Source organism: Malus domestica, chromosome 11 (genome assembly GCF_042453785.1).
Source record: "Malus domestica chromosome 11, GDT2T_hap1".
Classification (NCBI taxonomy): domain Eukaryota; kingdom Viridiplantae; phylum Streptophyta; class Magnoliopsida; order Rosales; family Rosaceae; genus Malus; species Malus domestica.
This window is the reverse complement of record NC_091671.1, coordinates 10,011,947-10,029,992: the sequence shown is the minus strand read 5'-3', so window position 1 is coordinate 10,029,992 and position 18,046 is coordinate 10,011,947. Positions and strand designations below refer to the sequence as shown.

At 37.0% G+C, this 18,046-nt stretch overlaps 3 protein-coding genes across 4 annotated transcripts; 2 read left to right on the top strand and 1 right to left on the bottom strand.

Moving 5' to 3' along the window:
- Positions 1-2,501: 2,501 nt before the first annotated feature.
- Positions 2,502-6,869, top strand: LOC103447749 (protein SOSEKI 5-like). Its single transcript, XM_008386945.4, has 4 exons — positions 2,502-3,082; positions 3,167-3,236; positions 3,333-4,199; positions 6,037-6,869. Exons 1-4 carry the CDS (start codon positions 2,857-2,859, stop codon positions 6,218-6,220), a joined length of 1,347 nt encoding a protein of 448 aa, XP_008385167.1. The 5' UTR covers positions 2,502-2,856; the 3' UTR covers positions 6,221-6,869.
- Positions 6,870-10,150: 3,281 nt separating this feature from the next.
- Positions 10,151-14,276, top strand: LOC103447747 (protein ALP1-like). Of its 2 annotated transcripts, XM_029088433.2 has the most exons (3): positions 10,151-10,254; positions 10,687-10,898; positions 12,981-14,276. In XM_029088433.2, the coding sequence occupies exons 2-3, from the start codon at positions 10,766-10,768 to the stop codon at positions 14,033-14,035; spliced, it is 1,188 nt and encodes a 395-aa protein (XP_028944266.1). In that variant the 5' UTR covers positions 10,151-10,254; positions 10,687-10,765; the 3' UTR covers positions 14,036-14,276. The 2 variants fall into 2 exon arrangements, with proteins under 2 accessions (XP_028944266.1, XP_028944265.1); XM_029088432.2 differs by lacking the exon at positions 10,151-10,254 and having other exon boundaries at positions 10,370-10,898.
- A 56-nt stretch (positions 14,277-14,332) lies between these two features.
- LOC103447748 (methyl-CpG-binding domain-containing protein 7-like) lies at positions 14,333-17,693 on the bottom strand. The gene is made up of 5 exons (XM_029089330.2): positions 17,347-17,693; positions 16,099-16,218; positions 15,485-15,598; positions 14,802-14,921; positions 14,333-14,714 (listed from the first exon to the last, which is right to left on the bottom strand). Exons 1-5 carry the CDS (start codon positions 17,560-17,562, stop codon positions 14,433-14,435), a joined length of 852 nt encoding a protein of 283 aa, XP_028945163.2. The 5' UTR covers positions 17,563-17,693; the 3' UTR covers positions 14,333-14,432.
- Between the last annotated feature and the right edge of the window lie 353 nt (positions 17,694-18,046).

Sequence of the window (18,046 nt, the reverse complement as noted above, 5' to 3'; positions counted from 1 at the left end):
TCACTGCATATCCGCTCCCAGATCGTCTGTACGTTTTCTGATACAGCCTCATTTGATCTGGTCCGTCCACGTGTTCTGAAAAACTCAAATCAGAGCTGTCCAATCTCTCTCAGCTCTATGATTCATGGGTATTCATCGCATTCTATGTGATGTGATGGGAAATTAAAAAAAAAAAAATTTTGAAAATTGGAATATTAGTCAACGAATTGAGTTAAGGAGGTGAGGCCACGTCAGCTTTGGGTCCACTTTGTTTCTAGATACTTTTCAAAATTGCGGAAAGGGTGTTGAAAAGTAATTAAGGTTTCTAGTCAAAGTTAGGTGGCCCCAGAGTCAAGACCAAAGTGGTAAACAACAATTAAACAAACAAGGGATATATTGGTCAACCCATCTAGTGGGTTTGAATTTTGTGAGAGAGTTTTTTTATTTAGAAAGTATCTAATTGCAATGGATTTTTAATTCAACAATGCTCGCCTACTTAAAACAAATTTGTATTTGAATTATAAAATTTTGTGTTTATGATAAACTTTTTAGATTATGAACGACTCTGTAAAGATTTTCTTCTACAATCAAATAAATAAAAAATAATATCGTTTAGTCAATCTATAAAAAATTCTGATCACGAATACAAAATTCTATGAATCAACAGCAAACAATTTTAAGTAAAAACATCTGACTTATCCTTTAAAAAGCCTAGTATTATTCTTTTTATTCAAGAAAAAATTATTGGGGAATTGCGTAAAGTTGGTTCATCATTGTTATTTGAAATTATTAGGATTGATTGAGCTTTTTTAAAGTTAGGATTTGTCAATTATATGCTAATTTGATGATGCATTAAAGGCCTGTTTACGCACCCATAATTGAAATGAAAATAAGGAATCCAATTCTTATTACGGATAACTCTTGTGTTTACTACGATTTAGAGGAATCAATAGTGTGTGGGACCCACACAAAAAATGGAATTCAATTCCTTAAATTGGAGGAATTTGACTCCTTCCATGGATGAGATATTTGGATTTCGGGATGGTGAAGGAATCGGGAATGTATTTCTTATTTCCAATTATGCCCTCTTATCAAGAGTCTTCACAGATGATTCGGCAGACGCTTCGACACTGCCGACACAGCTGGCTCATCCTCGTGTGACGTTGGTTTGACAATCGGGACCTCGAAGTTCGAGGCCAAATTGCTTGTGTTGTTGGCAATGTTGACGCTCTTCTGGTCTTTGGCTCCAATTGTTGTCCGGAATATTTTATGCAAGGTGGGAACTGGGAAGATGCATAGGCTAAGGTCTTAAAATGTTTTTTTTTTTGCGGGGTGGGAACTGGGAAGATGAATTTGGCTAGGTTCTTAAAATAGTATTTTCTTCTGAGGGTGAGAACTGGAAGATGATCTAGGAGAGTGGTGTTGGAGGATTGGAGTTAAAAGCAGGAACTACCATGGCGGTGCTGAGGAGGTGGATGAGGACATTTTAAAATAACTAATGAAAATGTGATTAAAAATAAATAGAGATGAAATAAAAATAAAAATAAAAATGAAGAACTAAAGGGCATTTTAGTAATTATATTGATTTATATTCCGATTCAGGTGAACTAATAAACAACTTATATGAACTCAATTTCATTCCTACTCCGATTCCAAAACATTTAAGTTAACATCTTTAATAGGAATCCAATTTTGACCCTTCCTTATTCCAACTATTTCTCAATCTAATTCCTCCTATTTTGATTACGGTTACGTAAACAAGCCATAAGTGGGTGAAAAAGTCTGCAATGTAACTTGATATAAGGTACTAATATTTTCTCATAAAACTTCGACAATAAGATAAAAATCGTGAATATTAATAAAAAAAAAATCAAGAATATTAATTAATACGATTTGATGAACTGCTGGGTATGAAACTTGACACTCGATCAATAAAACTCTAAACAAGGACATCATGAATGAAACTAGGAGCACCTCAAACAAATCATACACACTTTCAACAATGCCAAGTGAGCAAGTCGTTATCATTTTTTTAAAATACACACTTGATTCAAAATTAAGTTGCATTTTTACTGCCACTCAATTTTAAGGTCTGGTGATTTTTTTTTTCACTTAGAAATGAGAGGTTTTATGTTCAAATATCGTAGATGACGAATTCAAAATTTTCTTTTTCTTAATATAAAAATAATGATGTATTAAAAAAAGTTACATTTTTATTAAAAATTAATTTCAAAAATATTTTCCCGAAAAACAATTTCGTACGTTTAATAACACTTTCCAGACAAGTCTATAAACTGGTAGGTTTTTTATTGCTCTTTGGATCTAAGAATTAAAAAAGTAAAATTTTTATTTTGTCAAGAATTTTAAAAGGTCTAGGGTTTTCTCCTCTTATTTTTTTCATTTCATTCCATCATCTTTTCTCGTATTTTCTTATTTTATCTTTATCTTGTTATAAAAAATTAATATAAAATATTAATATGATTTAACCGTGACCGTTTAAATATGAGAAGAGGAAAAAAAGGAAGGAAGAGAATCTACTTTATTTAAAAAATAATAATTTACAGTGAGAGAGTGCAGGTGTTGCCAAGGTTCTGAAATCTGAAACGGCATTTGTTTGGTAGCGTTTGTCTGCCGCATCCCCATTTTGAATACATATGTACCCTCCAAAATCTTCAATTTGCTATTCACACATCCCCTAATTCCCCTCCATATATATTATTATTCTCCCCTCGTATTCCATTCCTCTCCTAAATTCTCTTCCACCAGTCATTTTCCCGCATTTTTTCTCCCCCCCCCCCACCTCCACACAATTTTCTCGGTAACCAAACTGCTCTTTTCTCTGACTCCAAACTCTTTGTTTCTACAGAGCCATCAGCCATGGCTGTCGCTTCCAGAGGCCGGCCCTCCCACCTCCAAATCCCCAGCAAATGGCGCGACTCGGAAACCAGTCCGGACCGGATTAGTCCTGCCCAGACCGGTCCCAGTCTCCCCATCACTCCCCGAAAAGTCCCTGTCGTTTACTACCTCTCCAGGAACGGCCAGCTCGAGCACCCTCACTTCATGGAAGTCCCTCTCTCCTCTCCCCGTGGCCTCTTTCTCAAAGGTAAGATTTTATTTTCTCTCCACTTTCTCGGCAACCAAACAGGCCCAAATCACAGAAACTTAATTTGTACGTTTCGCTCCGCAGATGTTATTAACCGGTTGAACTTGCTACGTGGCAAGGGCATGGCTTTGATGTACTCCTGGTCTTCCAAACGGTAAGAGCGAGCTTTCTCAGATACCGTCTGATCTAATTAGTGATTTTTTTCAACGGTCTGATTGCTTGCTTGACTTCTTTGGAATTGAAATTTCAGGAGCTACAAAACCGGCTTCGTGTGGCACGATTTGACGGAGGACGATTTGATACACCCGTCGCACGGCCACGAGTACGTGCTCAAGGGGTCGGAGCTTCTTGACCCGCCGCTGAACCATATGGCTCTCGAGACGGCGTCGTCGAGGTCTCTGAGACCGCCGCCAGAGGCGCTGAAGTCCGCCGAAGATTTCGAATCTCCGGTGATTTCACGCCAGCGAAACCAGTCGTGGAGTTCGATCGATTTGAACGAGTACAAGGTGTACAAGACCGAGTCAGTCGGCGAGTCCGCCAGGAAAGCGGCCGCCGACGCGTCGACTCAGACCGACGAAAACCGGCACCGACGTCGTGTTGTTCGAGACGAGCACGAGGAAAAAGGTCAAGGTCAAAGTCAGCGCGAGGTGATTCAGATTCAGAGTCAGAGTACGGAGCTGAGCAGGGGCGAGATGTCGCCTCCGCCGTCTGATTCGAGCCCCGAAACGCTCGAGTCGCTGATGAAGGCGGATGGGCGGCTGGTGCTCTGCACGAACGGGGCGAACGAGGAGGAGGCAGTGAACCAGACGGCTGAGATCTGTCCAACTGGGAAGATGAAGGCGTCAACGGTCCTGATGCAATTGTTATCGTGCGGCTCGATCTCGTTCAGGGACTGCGGATCCACGGCGGTGAGGGAGCAGGGGTTCTCGCTGATTGGGCATTACAAGCCTAGGCTACCACGTGGCTTGACGGGAAATCAGGTCGGGACGGAGAGCGTAATTTCGAATTTAGCGGGGGTAAAATTGGAAGATAAGGAGTATTTTAGCGGGAGCTTAATTGAGACCAAGAAAGAGGCGGTTCCATCTTTAAAGAGGTCTTCTTCTTACAACGCAGATAGGTACGTTTGCTTATGCATTTAATTTTGTAGGACTTTATCGGAATTGTAATTAACATTTTAAAATAGTTGTTTTTTAATTTAGAAAATTTGAAAAAATAATTAAAATTTAAACCTTAAATAGAATTATAGTTATCTTTTTTTTTACAACAAAAATTTGATATAAGAGTACTAATGTACTTTGATATTATGAGTTCAAACTGGATAGATCGAAACTGGATAGATCTAACTTCCAATCTATCCTTAGTCGATCTATCAATTTTGAACTCATAATTTTTTCTTATTACAAGCATAGCTAATAATTGTAAGTGACGACTTGGTGTATTAATACTTTTAAGGATATGTCAGTGCTTTTATGTCAATTTTTGTTTGTAATTATTATAAACTTAAAAATGTAGCTATAATTCGGGTCTAAATTTTCATTTCATTGTTGACTTTATAACTTTCTAACTTAGGATTATTTGCAGTGAATTTTTAATTTTTAGATTTTATGAAGGTTGTTGGTAAAAGTAGGCACACACTAACTTAGAAGCATCTGCAGTGGTAGGTAAAAGGTCGAACGGGGCCTACGTTTTAACTTGCACCATCATTTGGTAAAAGGCCCACATTTTAACTTAATGTGGTAAAAAGTTAATTTGAAGTTTCACCTTGAAAATGTTTATACTCTTTCGAGAGAGGAACTTCGCCGGATCTTTTTGTGAGGATCTCAAGAATCCTTCATTATATCTGTTTATCGTATATCGTACGGTCAGTTTTTGTCGGGAACTATTTGTATTCAATTTTAAATAAAAATATTTACAATGATTTTGACTGCATAATGTAACAAATGTAATTGAAAGATATCAGAATTCTCACAAAGAGGATCCGCAAGAATCATCCTAGCACTCTTTCAGCAAGTCTATTAATTTTGTGGTAAAATTTCAACGTTTATTTTATAATTTTATGAATGTTTATGTAAAAGTAGGCACACACTTAGAAGCATCTGCAGTGGCAGGTGATGTAAGGTAAGTAAAAAGCTGATTTGAAGTTTCACCTTGCAAATGCTTATCCTCTTTAAGCAAGTTTATTGCATCATGAAGGTTTATTTCCCTGGCTTTCCGGAGATTCGAGTTAGAAAGTTTTTGATTCTCTGATAGCCCGTTTGGTCTGCTTTCGTTTTTTAATAAATATTCGTACGGTTAATTGAGACGTCGCCAGCTGGCTCTGCCTGCATACTCACTTTCCTGTTGAATGCCATTTCTAGTTTTTAGTATGGAGTATAGATCCTCTCCGGATCTAAACAATTGGAGGAACCTAAAGATCAAATGATTCGGATCGTTGAAATTTGATTAACGATTATGATTATTATAACTTTAGAAGATTCATATTTGTAACCGTTGGATTAAATTTCAACGGTCTGGACATTTGATCCTTGGGCTTCATTTTTTTAGATCCGAAAAGGATATGTACTCTTTAGTATGGATCGGGGCATAATGTACGGTATAACTTTTTAGTGCTAATTCTCCATTGGTGTACATCATGTACTGGAGCATCGTAGGATTTTTGTGACCTTAATTAAGCTTGTTATCTTGATAATGTGGGCCCCTGCAGTTGTGATCTTAGCAGATTACAGTTGCAGTTTTAGGATTTAATTCTATAAATATTGAGTGCAGACAGAAATGGAATTCAAATCCGTCAAATCGTCACGTGAACATCTCTTTCATACCAACTAGAGAATCAAATTAATTTTTGTTTAATTTTATTGATAAAAAAATGGTTTTCTTGGCAATTTTATTGATTAATCAATTTTTTTTATGTAGTAATTTTGATTAATTGATTTAAAATATGCACGGAATTGCAGGAGTGCGCAGCTGCAATTGGAGGAAACTGAGAAAGGTGGAGTGCGAGCAAAGTGCATTCCCAGGAAACCCAAAGGAATACCCACCAAGAGAGAGATCAACCACATCGCCTCTTGTAGTGATGGTAGTTGTACTAGTAGTAACGGTCATGTAGGAGGGAGCAAACGACTCGAGGTTCATCAATAAGCTGCGGAGCTGTGTTACGGCCAGTCGTCTATACATGTCATGCACACATCTTTTTAGCAGATAGAAAGTGGTTAACACAACCAGAAGTAAAGTATATGGGGGGACATTGAGACCCTAAAATTTGAAAAATAGCGGAATGAATGATAACGAGAAGCATAGGCAAAATACGCCGCCGCGGCGGCGGCGGCAGCGTTTTAGGTAGCACATTGCATTTCACGGCACAATGAGCGTAAGCTTCGACGAGGAAACAAAGCATGGGGCGTGGGAATCTTACGAAAGCTAGAAGAGTTGAAGCTGCGTCTTGGTTTCTATGGGGGACCGAAGGTTGTGCCTTGATTTATGTGAATATTTGCTAAAGTCTATGCCCTTGTTTTGAGTTTTTGACCTTGGGACATGGGTAATAGAAAGAATAATGTCCTCCTAGGCATCCAAAACGCATCGTTTTCGACCACCCACGTGAGCCGTGTTTTGGAGATTGGAGAGGTAAATGGTTAATGTTTCCTCCTCCAAGAAAGAAAGACATGGGGAATTCGCTTGTGGTTCTTTATGTAGTAGGCAATTGAGGGTTTTGAGTGTAGGAATGATGTAGAAAAGTAGAGGTGCTTCTATATATGGTATTAGAGATATGACATCATAATTTCCAATTGTCCATGCTTGTGTTCATCAAGAATGTACCTCTTTTCTTTCCTTTTTTTCCTTTGTTTATTTCTTTTTCATTTCTTTTTCAGTGCAGATAATGGTTTATGATTGCGATGAGCGAATGATATGACTATCTCTTACTTTGAAAAGACATAACAATTGTGATCCTCCACGTTTTGTAACAACATTAATATAGTATGAAAAACAATCTTGTTCTTTTGGTCACTTGGTCGGTGACCAATGTTTAATGGCGCCGACTTTTGATTTGACATCAAGGGTGAGGAATAGATAGATGCGTTCTTAATGTTTTAGTTTCAATTCTTAATATCAAATTCAAATACGAGTGACCGTACATTTATTGGTAGTTTACTAGAACTTTTCTCCACAAACAAAAAGAATATATCTACTTAGTCGCTCACATGAAATGTATGGCTCTCTAACATTTTTACTTAATATTCGGTCTTTTCTTAAAAATTATTATTGCCATTTTAAAATAGTCGTCATGAATGTCAATATTTTAATTATTGTTGAGATTATCATTTAGTACTACGGTCTTGTGGTATTCATCTTCACTTGCTAGTAAGAGGTCTTAGGTTTGATTATCGCCAAATGCAATTTTGAACCACATTATTGTTAACGCATCGTGAGACTAAACCCATTATCTTTTCCTTAGTGTAACTAATATCGTTTATTCAATTTATGTATCAATACATAATGCTAGCCCACTCCTCTCTCTTTCTCTTGTTCCACTTCTCCCATTAATGGTTTGGGCTGTTTTATTTCTGCCTTCCCCGAGTTGAAAGTAAATCATCAGTCCAAATGCACTTTCTGGGCTTTATCACCAAAATCAAAGCTATTATTTTTCTTGCTTCCATTCTAATTCGAATGCCATTTTTTATGAACGATAGAATAATTACATTAATTTATCTAAATTATCACGAAAAGAGATCCGAACTTGCATGCAGATACTTCCGTAGCCAACTTCACTAAAATCTTTTATTTTCTTTTTCACATTTGATCAACAAGGGATTTCAGACACTTGTAACTAGGCTAAGAGCTAGTTAGTTGGTCCATAAAACCTTACACAAGTTTAGACATTTGATATAAGAGGAAACACTAACTATTATCCTTATCACAAAGGGCGTTTGTAGACCAAGGGACAGGAGCACTAATTCTTGCACCCAAGGTCTTAAGTTTGACTCTTCCCTCCTTCGGTTTTGTTTCTCTCAAATTTTTATCCGTGTGCATTTTAGACTGGTACTCTAGGAAGCTGTACCTAGCAATCTAAAATAGTCATTATGCACTCTTTCTTGCTATTTGAGAATCTGGCTTAGCCGAACATTGGTTGTGGTTCCATATCAATATATTAACTTGAATGGTTATTGAACTCTGGTTTCTATAATTGTGTAAATATGAACATAAATGTTAAGGGGCCATTTGATAATGATTTCGTTTTCAGTTTTCAGTTTTTAGTGAAATTGAAAACTGAAATCTTGTTTAGTAACTATTTTCAGTTTTTAGTTTTCTAAAAAAATGAAATTGAAAACCAAAATGTGAATATTCAATGCCAAATTTGGAAAACTCAAGAAAGTAGTTTCATTTTTTATTTTTTTTGAAAACAGAAAATTGAAAGTAGTTACCAAACAAGAATAAGTTTTCAATTAAAAAAAAAACCGAAAACAAAATGATTATCAAACTACTCCTAAATTATTATGTATAATTCGGTACCGAAAATAACTAAGAATGTCTCTAGATAAAAACGTTCATGTCTCGCCACGATGTTCATAACTTGCTACATCCTACAGTCATTTTCAGAAAATGACGTAAAAATCAGTGTACGATTGAACAGCATCTGAGTCCATGTGCCCTTGACGCTCGTCGACAAAAAGGTTTATGGTCGATATGATGTGTAAGAAAATGACTAAGAATTACACTAGTGACAAATGAAAGAAAACATGTACATTAACGAAGATAGATGTTGTCGTCTGTTCTTTGTAAGTCCTAGAGTAGGAGAAGACTTGTATGGTAAGGATAAACAGTTACGTTAATTATATAAAATATGTGTTAGTTTCTTTTTACGTTCTTATATCATTGACATTAGACATTACCATGATATGTACCCGTGTCATACAAGTTGTTTTTCTTAAATAAGTCAATGTTCGTTCAATATTAGTATCCCTTCAATATATTTTTTTTGGTCAGAAGTATCCATTTGATATAAGCCCCATAGCAGGCGCCCCATGCTTACCAGATGATGATGAATTGTATGCGCAATGTGTTTACTTACCAAAAAATAATAAAAAAGATTAGTGTAAAACTTATCGTTATAGGAGTTGACTAGACCGTAGTGCTTGTGGCGGGCCAAATTAAGTAGATACTCTTCACTTCATGGGGCAATTTTTGTTTGAAGTTACAAGATATTTACAAATATTAGGATTGGGTCAATCAATACTTTGTGGTTGTAAGAAGAAATCAATCAAGGAAAATTATGGTAAGCGATATCGACATTTGTTGTAGAGGAAAATTGTTTTTAGAAGTTTTAGTTGAAGAGGAAATTGTTTTCATTGACTTATAAAATTATTTATTAACCTAAACAAGTTTCCTACTATTTCATATACGGAAATATATTTTCATGAAAATAATTTTGTTTCATAAATATATTTAATACAACCATATATTTACATTAAAAGATTGAGATTTTAGATTACACGTTAAATGATATATTCATGTAGTTGTATACGTTTCCTTTATTATAGAAAAAGGAAAAAGGGAGAAAGAAGGAAAAAAATAGTTGTGGTGAAGAGAATTTTTTTTAGAATAAGACTAAATTTGTAATCTAAATGACGTGTCACCAATAGGAATAAACACGTTTGTCAACGTTTAAGTAATCAATTAATCATCAACTTTCATGTAATTTAATTTTCAAAACTTTGTCTTCAAATTTAGTCTCCCTAGCATTATTCATTTTTTAATGTGTTGAAAGCACGGCTCGGAACACCACATGTCATATATATAATTAGTTGAATTTTTTTTTAAAGTTCAAACCAATTACGATATCACATTTACCGTATCAGATTGTGTCCAACCAATTATAATATTACATTTACCGTATCAGATCGTGTCCCGTCATGCTGAAAAATTCTCGTGGTAGAAGGCAAAATATCCACTTTTCCACGTTGCCATGTAGTGTATAACAGAATTTACACTCCTTTTACCAAATCTAAGAATTGGGCCACGACTTGGAGTTAATGGCATATTGGTCATTGCACATATTAACTTGACCCTCAATTTGTTCATCCGACACATAAATCGAAACCCATGAGAAAATTTGCTTTCTGGTTTCCCCATCGTTTCTCGAAATTTGAAGGCAGTCTCCAACCAATTTAAAACCCTCTGTAAAGTTCACCCTCTCTCTCTCTCTCTCTCTCTAAATTCTGTGTATTTATATTTATAGTGTGGCTATATATATATATATATATAGACAGATATATCGATATATAATCTGTAGCAAAAGCAGCAATGCCTATGTCTCTCACTCGCGTTGCCACATTGTCCTAAACAAACACAAACCCACATGTCAAAGTTTGGATTTTTCTCACCTGTAGTTTCGTCTATTTATTTCATCGAGGCTCTCCATTTTTCTCTATTTTTCCTGCACGTTTCAGAACATCCGTTGAAAACACACACTGCGAGTAGCAACAGCTGTTCAAAAGCACTTTTGCATGTTGCTGCTTTTGCTCATTCTCTGTTGATCTCTCTGCTTGTTGTTCAGCACGTATATTGTGTCATGGCAGATGGGTTTTTGATATTTTTATGAATTGCATCAGGGGTTGTCTTCTTCCTGTTGTTTGGAGCTGGAGGGTTTCTGGGTTTTGATTCGATTTAGTGGTTGTGGGCTGTGCGCTGATGGGTCCTGTGAGAGGGATTAGGAAGAGAAAGAAGGCTGAGAAGAAGGGTGAGGAGAATGCTTCTGGTTCTGGGTCATCAGAGAAGGAAGGTCCTGTGGATTGGTGGGATGAATTCTCCAGAAGAATTAATGGTATTGTTTCCCTTGATATTTTGATTGCTTTTTTACTCTATTTGTTTTTGCTTTGTTTGTCTATTTTTGCTTTATGATGTGCTGCTTTATAGTCAGCTTTTTTCAACAGTTATATTATGTTGATTGTGTATGTGCTTCTAATGTTGAATGGACTTCTGGTAAATTGATTCTGTCTAATTCAAATTGGTTTATGTTTTGTTCCGCATTCTACTTCTGTGTCGATATATTGCGAATGCGTTTATGCACGATGAAGAAGGATCCCTAATCTGAATTTGACCTAACATTCTGGCTCATTGCCTTCTTGAATATTAGAAAAGATAAGATTAATTATACTAAGTCTAGGATAAGATAAGATTAATTATATTAATTATGTTCTGTCTAACTCAAATAGGTCCTTCTACAATGCCTGCAGCATTTATGCATTTTATAATTAACAGGACGGTTCATTGTTATCGGATTTATGCAATCAGGAACTCAAAGGTATTTAACTCGTAATATAACATTTGAATTCTGTGAAGAAGTTTGCTTGTGTGAATTCTAGCTGTCTTTCTACCTTTGTTTTCATTACTGATCATCATACTTAACGACTGAACAATAGCACTGCTCGAAGAACACCCATTTAATCCGAAATCTTGGGGTAATGATAGTATGTACTAGCTATTAAAGATGGCAGTTTACCGTCCACATAGAAATGATCATCTTACGTGATGACTGACACCGTAAAAGTTTAGACCAAAAGTTCAGTTATCTTTTTAAGTTTGGAAATGCCGATAATCATTAGTTTGAGTGTTACACGATGTGGGAATTGATAAAGTGTCGAGCTGGTTGTAAAGAGACTTAGGTACCAAATGTTTAAAAGTTTCTCCATTATTCAGAAGGTATATCCCTAGTGGTACAAGGAACTTAAAAGAAACATAATACTTTTAGGTCTAATTTGATTTGATATGCAGTTCCGGGGCTGGAGTGAAATTCACAAAAGAATACTTAATCATGGAGTTATTTGAAGTTTTTTTTGTTGTTGTTGATTTTTGTATATTACAAACCATTTCTGTGTTCCTTCTGAAATTGTCTCAGAAGCTGTTGGTTAATTTGGAGGGCACTGGAGATTGATTGTGCATACAACTACCCTCGATGTGATTTGAGATAGCCAATGTATATGTAACTGTAGTTGCCTATGTCAAGTTTGTGATCGAACATAAGGCATATGCCCGGCCCCGTTAAAAATAAAAAAGAAAGGAGGAGACAAAGTGCTTCTTCTTGGTAAGAATAATATTTGAAGACCTTGAAATCTGCAATCTATATTTCAAGTTCAACAGACACAAGGGTATCTGAGTCAGATAAGCGTGAAAACTATATTAATATGGATGAACATAGTCACATGTGTAGGGAAAGAGACCAAGTTTATAACTAGAGTAATTTGTTTTATACCAGTTAGAGTTAACGCGGACAGAAATAAAAATTTGATTCATCATTTGTACAAGTATTGTACTTCATGGATTGGTAAGCCTCAAAGATCATGAACTGTACCATCCTTAAACCTATGAGCAATATCGGAAGTGTGTATGTATTTTGTAAATTCCCTTCGCGTAGTTAGAGGTTAGGTTGTAACTGCATTGACTTTGCCATTTTCACCATGGTTTGTGGTTCCTCAAGTAGTGACCGAATTTACGAGTGAGTCTTCTTCTGTGCAAATTATCAGCCAGATTGCTATCATAAATTATCAAAATTGTTACGGAGAAATGCAAACAAATCAGTTTCGTGTTTTGATATAACTGACATATCAGTTTGGATGAGGGCTTTGATGCGTTAATTATACATCTGTGACACTTACCTTACGCTTGGATGAGGGATTTGAAAAAAGTATATCCTGATTATGCTGGCTCCGCTATTTCCATTCAGTTTTGCACTTGGTTCCATAAAGGAAGGATCAAAGTTTATGCTTGAATAATTTGATCTTGATATTTGAGATTACTGTTACTTCTAATGTTGTAAAACACTCCCATAAAGCATTCAAAGTCACCTCTAAGTACTTCACGTTTGGGGATAATAATATTCCTCTTTTCTTTCCCATCCTGTTTGCAGGTATGCAGTCTCCATCAAAGGTTTTAGACAAGTTTGAATCTGTTTTTAAGCTATCCAGGAAAACCTTCGAGTACATCTGTTCACTTGTGAGTGAAGATATGATGGCAAAGTCGGCACATTTTGTGTTTACAAATGGTAAGCCCTTGTCTTTGCATGATCAAGTCGCTGTAGCCTTAAGAAGATTGAGCTCGGGTGAGTCACTAGTGACAATTGGTGATTCGTTTGGGGTGAACCACTCAACTGTGTCTCAAGTGACCTGGCGATTTGTCGAAGCCATGGAAGAAAGAGGACTTCACCACCTGCAATGGCCTTCCACTGAAGCAGAAATGGCAGAAGTTAAATCCAAATTTCAGAAAATACGAGGCTTTCCCAATTGTTGCGGAGTTGTTGATACCACTCACATCATGATGTGTTTGCCTGCTTCTGACCCCACAAGTAACGCGTGGCTCGATCAAGAGAAGAATCACAGCATGGTCTTGCAAGCCATTGTGGACCCTGACATGAGGTTTCGGGACATAGTTACCGGATGGCCAGGAAAAATGAAGGACTGGTCGGTGTTTCAGAGTTCGAATTTTTATCAGCTCTGTGCTAGAGGTGAGAGATTGAATGGGAAAAGGTTAGAGCTCTCCACAGGATTGGATATCCGGGAATACATACTCGGGGACTTGGGGTTTTCTTTATTGCCCTATCTCGTGATCCCCTATGAAGGGAAAGAACTCCCAGAGCCGAAAGCTCAGTTCAATAAGTGGCATTATGCTACGCAGAAGGTAGCGCAGAGAGCATTGGCGAGGTTGAAGGATAGGTGGAGGATCATTCAGGGAGTGATGTGGAGACCTGACAAACATAGATTGCCGAGGATCATTCTCGTTTGCTGCTTGCTTCACAACATTGTTATAGATATGGAAGGCGGGGTTCAAGACGAGATGCCTCAGTCTCACAAACATGACTCAGAATACCGCCAACAGATTTGTGGAACTGTTGACATAAACGGCGTTCATCTGAGAGAAAAGCTGTCTCTCTACCTGTCTGGAAGAAGGATGCCAATGCCACCTTGATTTTGTTTCTTTTCCGTTTTCTTATGAGTGTTAGGTATCAAAGACAGTTGTAGTCTTCAGTTTTAAAGTTGTTTTCGCGACATATTTCATACCGAAAATTATAGAGCTGAAGTCGGGTTTTCCCGAGTTTTGGTTTTGACTTGTGGGCTGTTTATTTAGCAGGTGAGCCCCTGACAGTGATATTGTATTGGAATAAACATTAAGTTTTCTTAGGATATGATCCAAATTGTGTTATCGTTTAGGCATTGTCGTTTCGATGTCGTATTTCTCAGTTGAATGATGTGCAAACTGCTCCTGTATTCTACAACACATCTCTCTATCATACATCTACAGATCTCTAAAAAGTTAGGATCTGGGAAAACATTATGTTACATGAGTTTGGATGAACAATCATAACTTAAAACCTTGCTACACTAACGCTTGCACCAGAGACGGATGATACAAAAGTCTCGGACCACTTTTGCTTTACAAAATCCGGGACCTTAGAGTCGTCCATGAAGGCGTTCCACATATTCCCCCCAGGACCGCCGAGGACCCAATTAACCTTTGCCGGTGGGATGGGCTTGGAGGGTCTATCATAATCGCCCGAAATATTTCTCTTCACTGAACTAGAAATAACTTTCTGGGACAGGATCTCGCCCAAATTGTTCATCTTTTGAACGCCAGAGCCAGGCGAAAGCTGAAACACAAGCGAAACTCGACAAGGTCAAGCTTAATGGAGGAGAAAATAAGCTTTTGTTTGATCAGGAATTGGAAAAGAACTTACACCAGACTTGTTGGCAGGCATCAATTCCTTGAGGGGAAAATCTTCATTTGCTTCTGTTAGGTATCTCTCAACAGATAATAAAGAACGGAACCGCTTTCCAGTCCCTGTCTCAATATAAGACTGCAACACCCGAAAAAAGTATTAGGTTTCTGGAGTGCGGTGTACAAGAACCAACATCACAATGTTTTCTTTCAGAACAAATGGATCATAAAAAGAAAGCCTTATTTGAGCATATAAAATGTCTGCCAGGAGAAGTTTATCAAATGCCAATTGTTATGCCAACTCAACAGAGAAAACAGCATATCCGTTATAGAGACTTGCATGAAATGGGCACGCCAAATTGGCGGTGTCCCAAAACTAACATGTGTGGCCAAGTGTTTTACCTTCCCACATGTCAATGTGCCTTTGACATTTTCCAATAATATATGATAACAACCATTTTGCATGGTTAATGTAAGTAACTATATTGCAGAATACATATGTTTCGGTGAAGTCAGTGACCCAAAAGAGCAATCAGCTTTAGAATAGTATGCATAAGATGTACATGTATATATGCACAGATGACCCAGAAACGCACATCCTTGCAATTTCACCCAGTATTTAAAGCATGTACGGCTAGATATACCCTTTCTACAACATAGAAGAGAAGAACCACCAAAACTATAATGAAAAAGAACAAATACCCTGTCTATGTGACCAGAATAATTGATATTGCTTCGTGGCTTCTCCTCAACTTCCCAACCATCAGGTAGTACAAAGGATGAACTGGTCCTCCTGGTGCGTGGCGTCAGCAGCATCTGCATTGACACTGTCAATAAGGATTTTTCCCTAATATTTTAGGCATCGCAATCTTTTCTTCCTCAATTCGGACCGCTGTAACGGTGACCAGAGATACTTGTAACATCCATTTATTTTAACTCCTTCATCATGGTTATCTTTTTCAAACAGTTTTACTAGATTGTAATTTTATTACATCTTCAAATATATAAGAAAGCCGACCCCACTTAGTGGGAAAAGGCTTTGTTGTTGTTGTTCAAATATATAAGAACAAATGAATTAGTTCTGGAATCATATTGAAGCGTATGGTAACAAAACAAGGAGAATTTAAAAAAAAAAAAAAAATCACTTTGACAGTTATGGTACCTCAATCTAGTGGTCCATCAAGTAAACCATGCGAGTGAATCCAAAGGTGTAGAGATTTTGTATATTTAGTGCAGAGGATACAAGGGGGTGATGAACTAAGCATAACTTATGTTTCCTCTGTTTCTAAATATTACCTGTAAATCATGGAACTCACATTACATTCATTGCGTGGTTTTGATCTTATGGTACGTTGTTCGATTTGCCCTTCTGTTAGGTATCTCTGAACAGCTGCCAGCGAACGAAACTTCAGTCCAGTGCCAGGCTCATAGTAATACTGCAAAACAAAATAAAAGGTCTGAGACCTGGCCACATAAGATCTAATAGAAGAACTTCAGAACATAATAATCTTTCTGGTGAATTTTCAATAAAGAAACATTAGACATGGCAACGTTAAGTAGGTGTGGTAGGAGAAGATTTGTACAATTCACTTAACAGAGAATGGAAATTCTAAAGCTGCACGGATATTATTGATTATCATTACAACTGCACCTAAAATTCTACAGTACACCAATGTATGACATACATTGCTGAATTTAACCGGTAGATGTGATCCACGTAAATCATAAAAGGCATTGTATACTATGCCGTATGGTAAAAGGACTCTAACTGCAGATAACATAAAGTTTCATTTCCAAAAAACTCATAAAATCCATTTGCATAGTAGTGCAAACGGTTACCACGCTGTTGTTCTGCGTGGCCAAAAAACCCAATGTGGGCAATGTGGGATGTGTAGCATAAACAACTGCTGTTGCTCAAGCATTATGCTTTCTGGATGAAATTTACGGTCACTTTAGAAGAACACGATGAATGGAGTTTCTGAATTCAAAGTTTGATTCGTAACAAGTTATCGGTGTTATTCTGTAAGATCATTAAGATGTACCAATTCAAAAGTTTCACGGCCAACAGTAAATTAGAGAACACGTGCAACAGATAAGGGGAAAACACACAGATTTTAAATCATAAAGCATGTGCAACAAAAATAAAAAAAATGTTACAAATAAATAAAAATTTACAAGGTTTTAGCAAAAACCCAAATTTCTTTATTTCTAATTTTTAACCAAGCTCCTTTTATTAACCAAAAAAAAAAAAAAAGATAAATATGTTGGACAAGATCAATTGGCACTAAATAAACAAATTTGACATGATCAATTCAGTCAAAATTTTCCAGTTTTTCACTCTGCAATGATATTTGCCCACAAACCCATAATTAAAACCATCCCAGAACCTCTAAAATGCTGGAAAGCATATGGATTTTAGCACCAGTCAAAACCCTGGAAAAACCACAAAAATCCATACATGCGTACATCCACCCATGATCCATGATCCATGCATGCAAAGGATATACATTGTACATGCATTTCCAATTAGAACAATTCTACAGAGAGAGAAAGAAAGATCGAACCTTGTCGCTATGGGTTTGGCGCGGGTTGGTAGAGCTAGGGGGACGGGGCTTTTCCTCAACCAACCAACCATCGGGGAGTCTGAAGGACCGGGAGGTGGTGACCAATTGCAATTGCCTTTTGCTGCCACTGCTTCTGGGTTCTTCTCCTTCTTCCCCTGGCCTCATTGTTAGCAGCGGAATCGGCTCCGACTGTGACGATTCCCCCTTCACCATCATCACTGAGCTGTCACTGTAGCAGTTTAGCAATGTGCTTGTTTGGGGGTCTGGTATTAAAGTTAACCGTGCCTTGGACCAGCAGAGCCCAAGAAACGAAAAAAGTGGAATCGGGTCTACAGAGCGTGACAACGCAGTATGATTCCGGTTTCATAAGAACTATTTGGACAATTTTCCTATTTTATTGGCAAATGATTATACTTGGATTGATTTATTGGTGATACTAGAGACGTAGATCATATTTTGTAAACTATGTAACATGATAGTTGATTATTGAATTGTTTGTTTAAATCATTAAAGAAAGTATTTAATAATCAACCGTCACATCATGTGGTTTACAAAATATAGTCTAAAAACATGATTTTCGTAATATTTCTTTCGTGTATTTAGTAAGGGAGGTGATTCTTATTTTCACACCTTTTAAGCTACTGACACACCATTTTTTTATTATGGTCGTTGACTAAAAAAATCAAACGAAATATCGAAC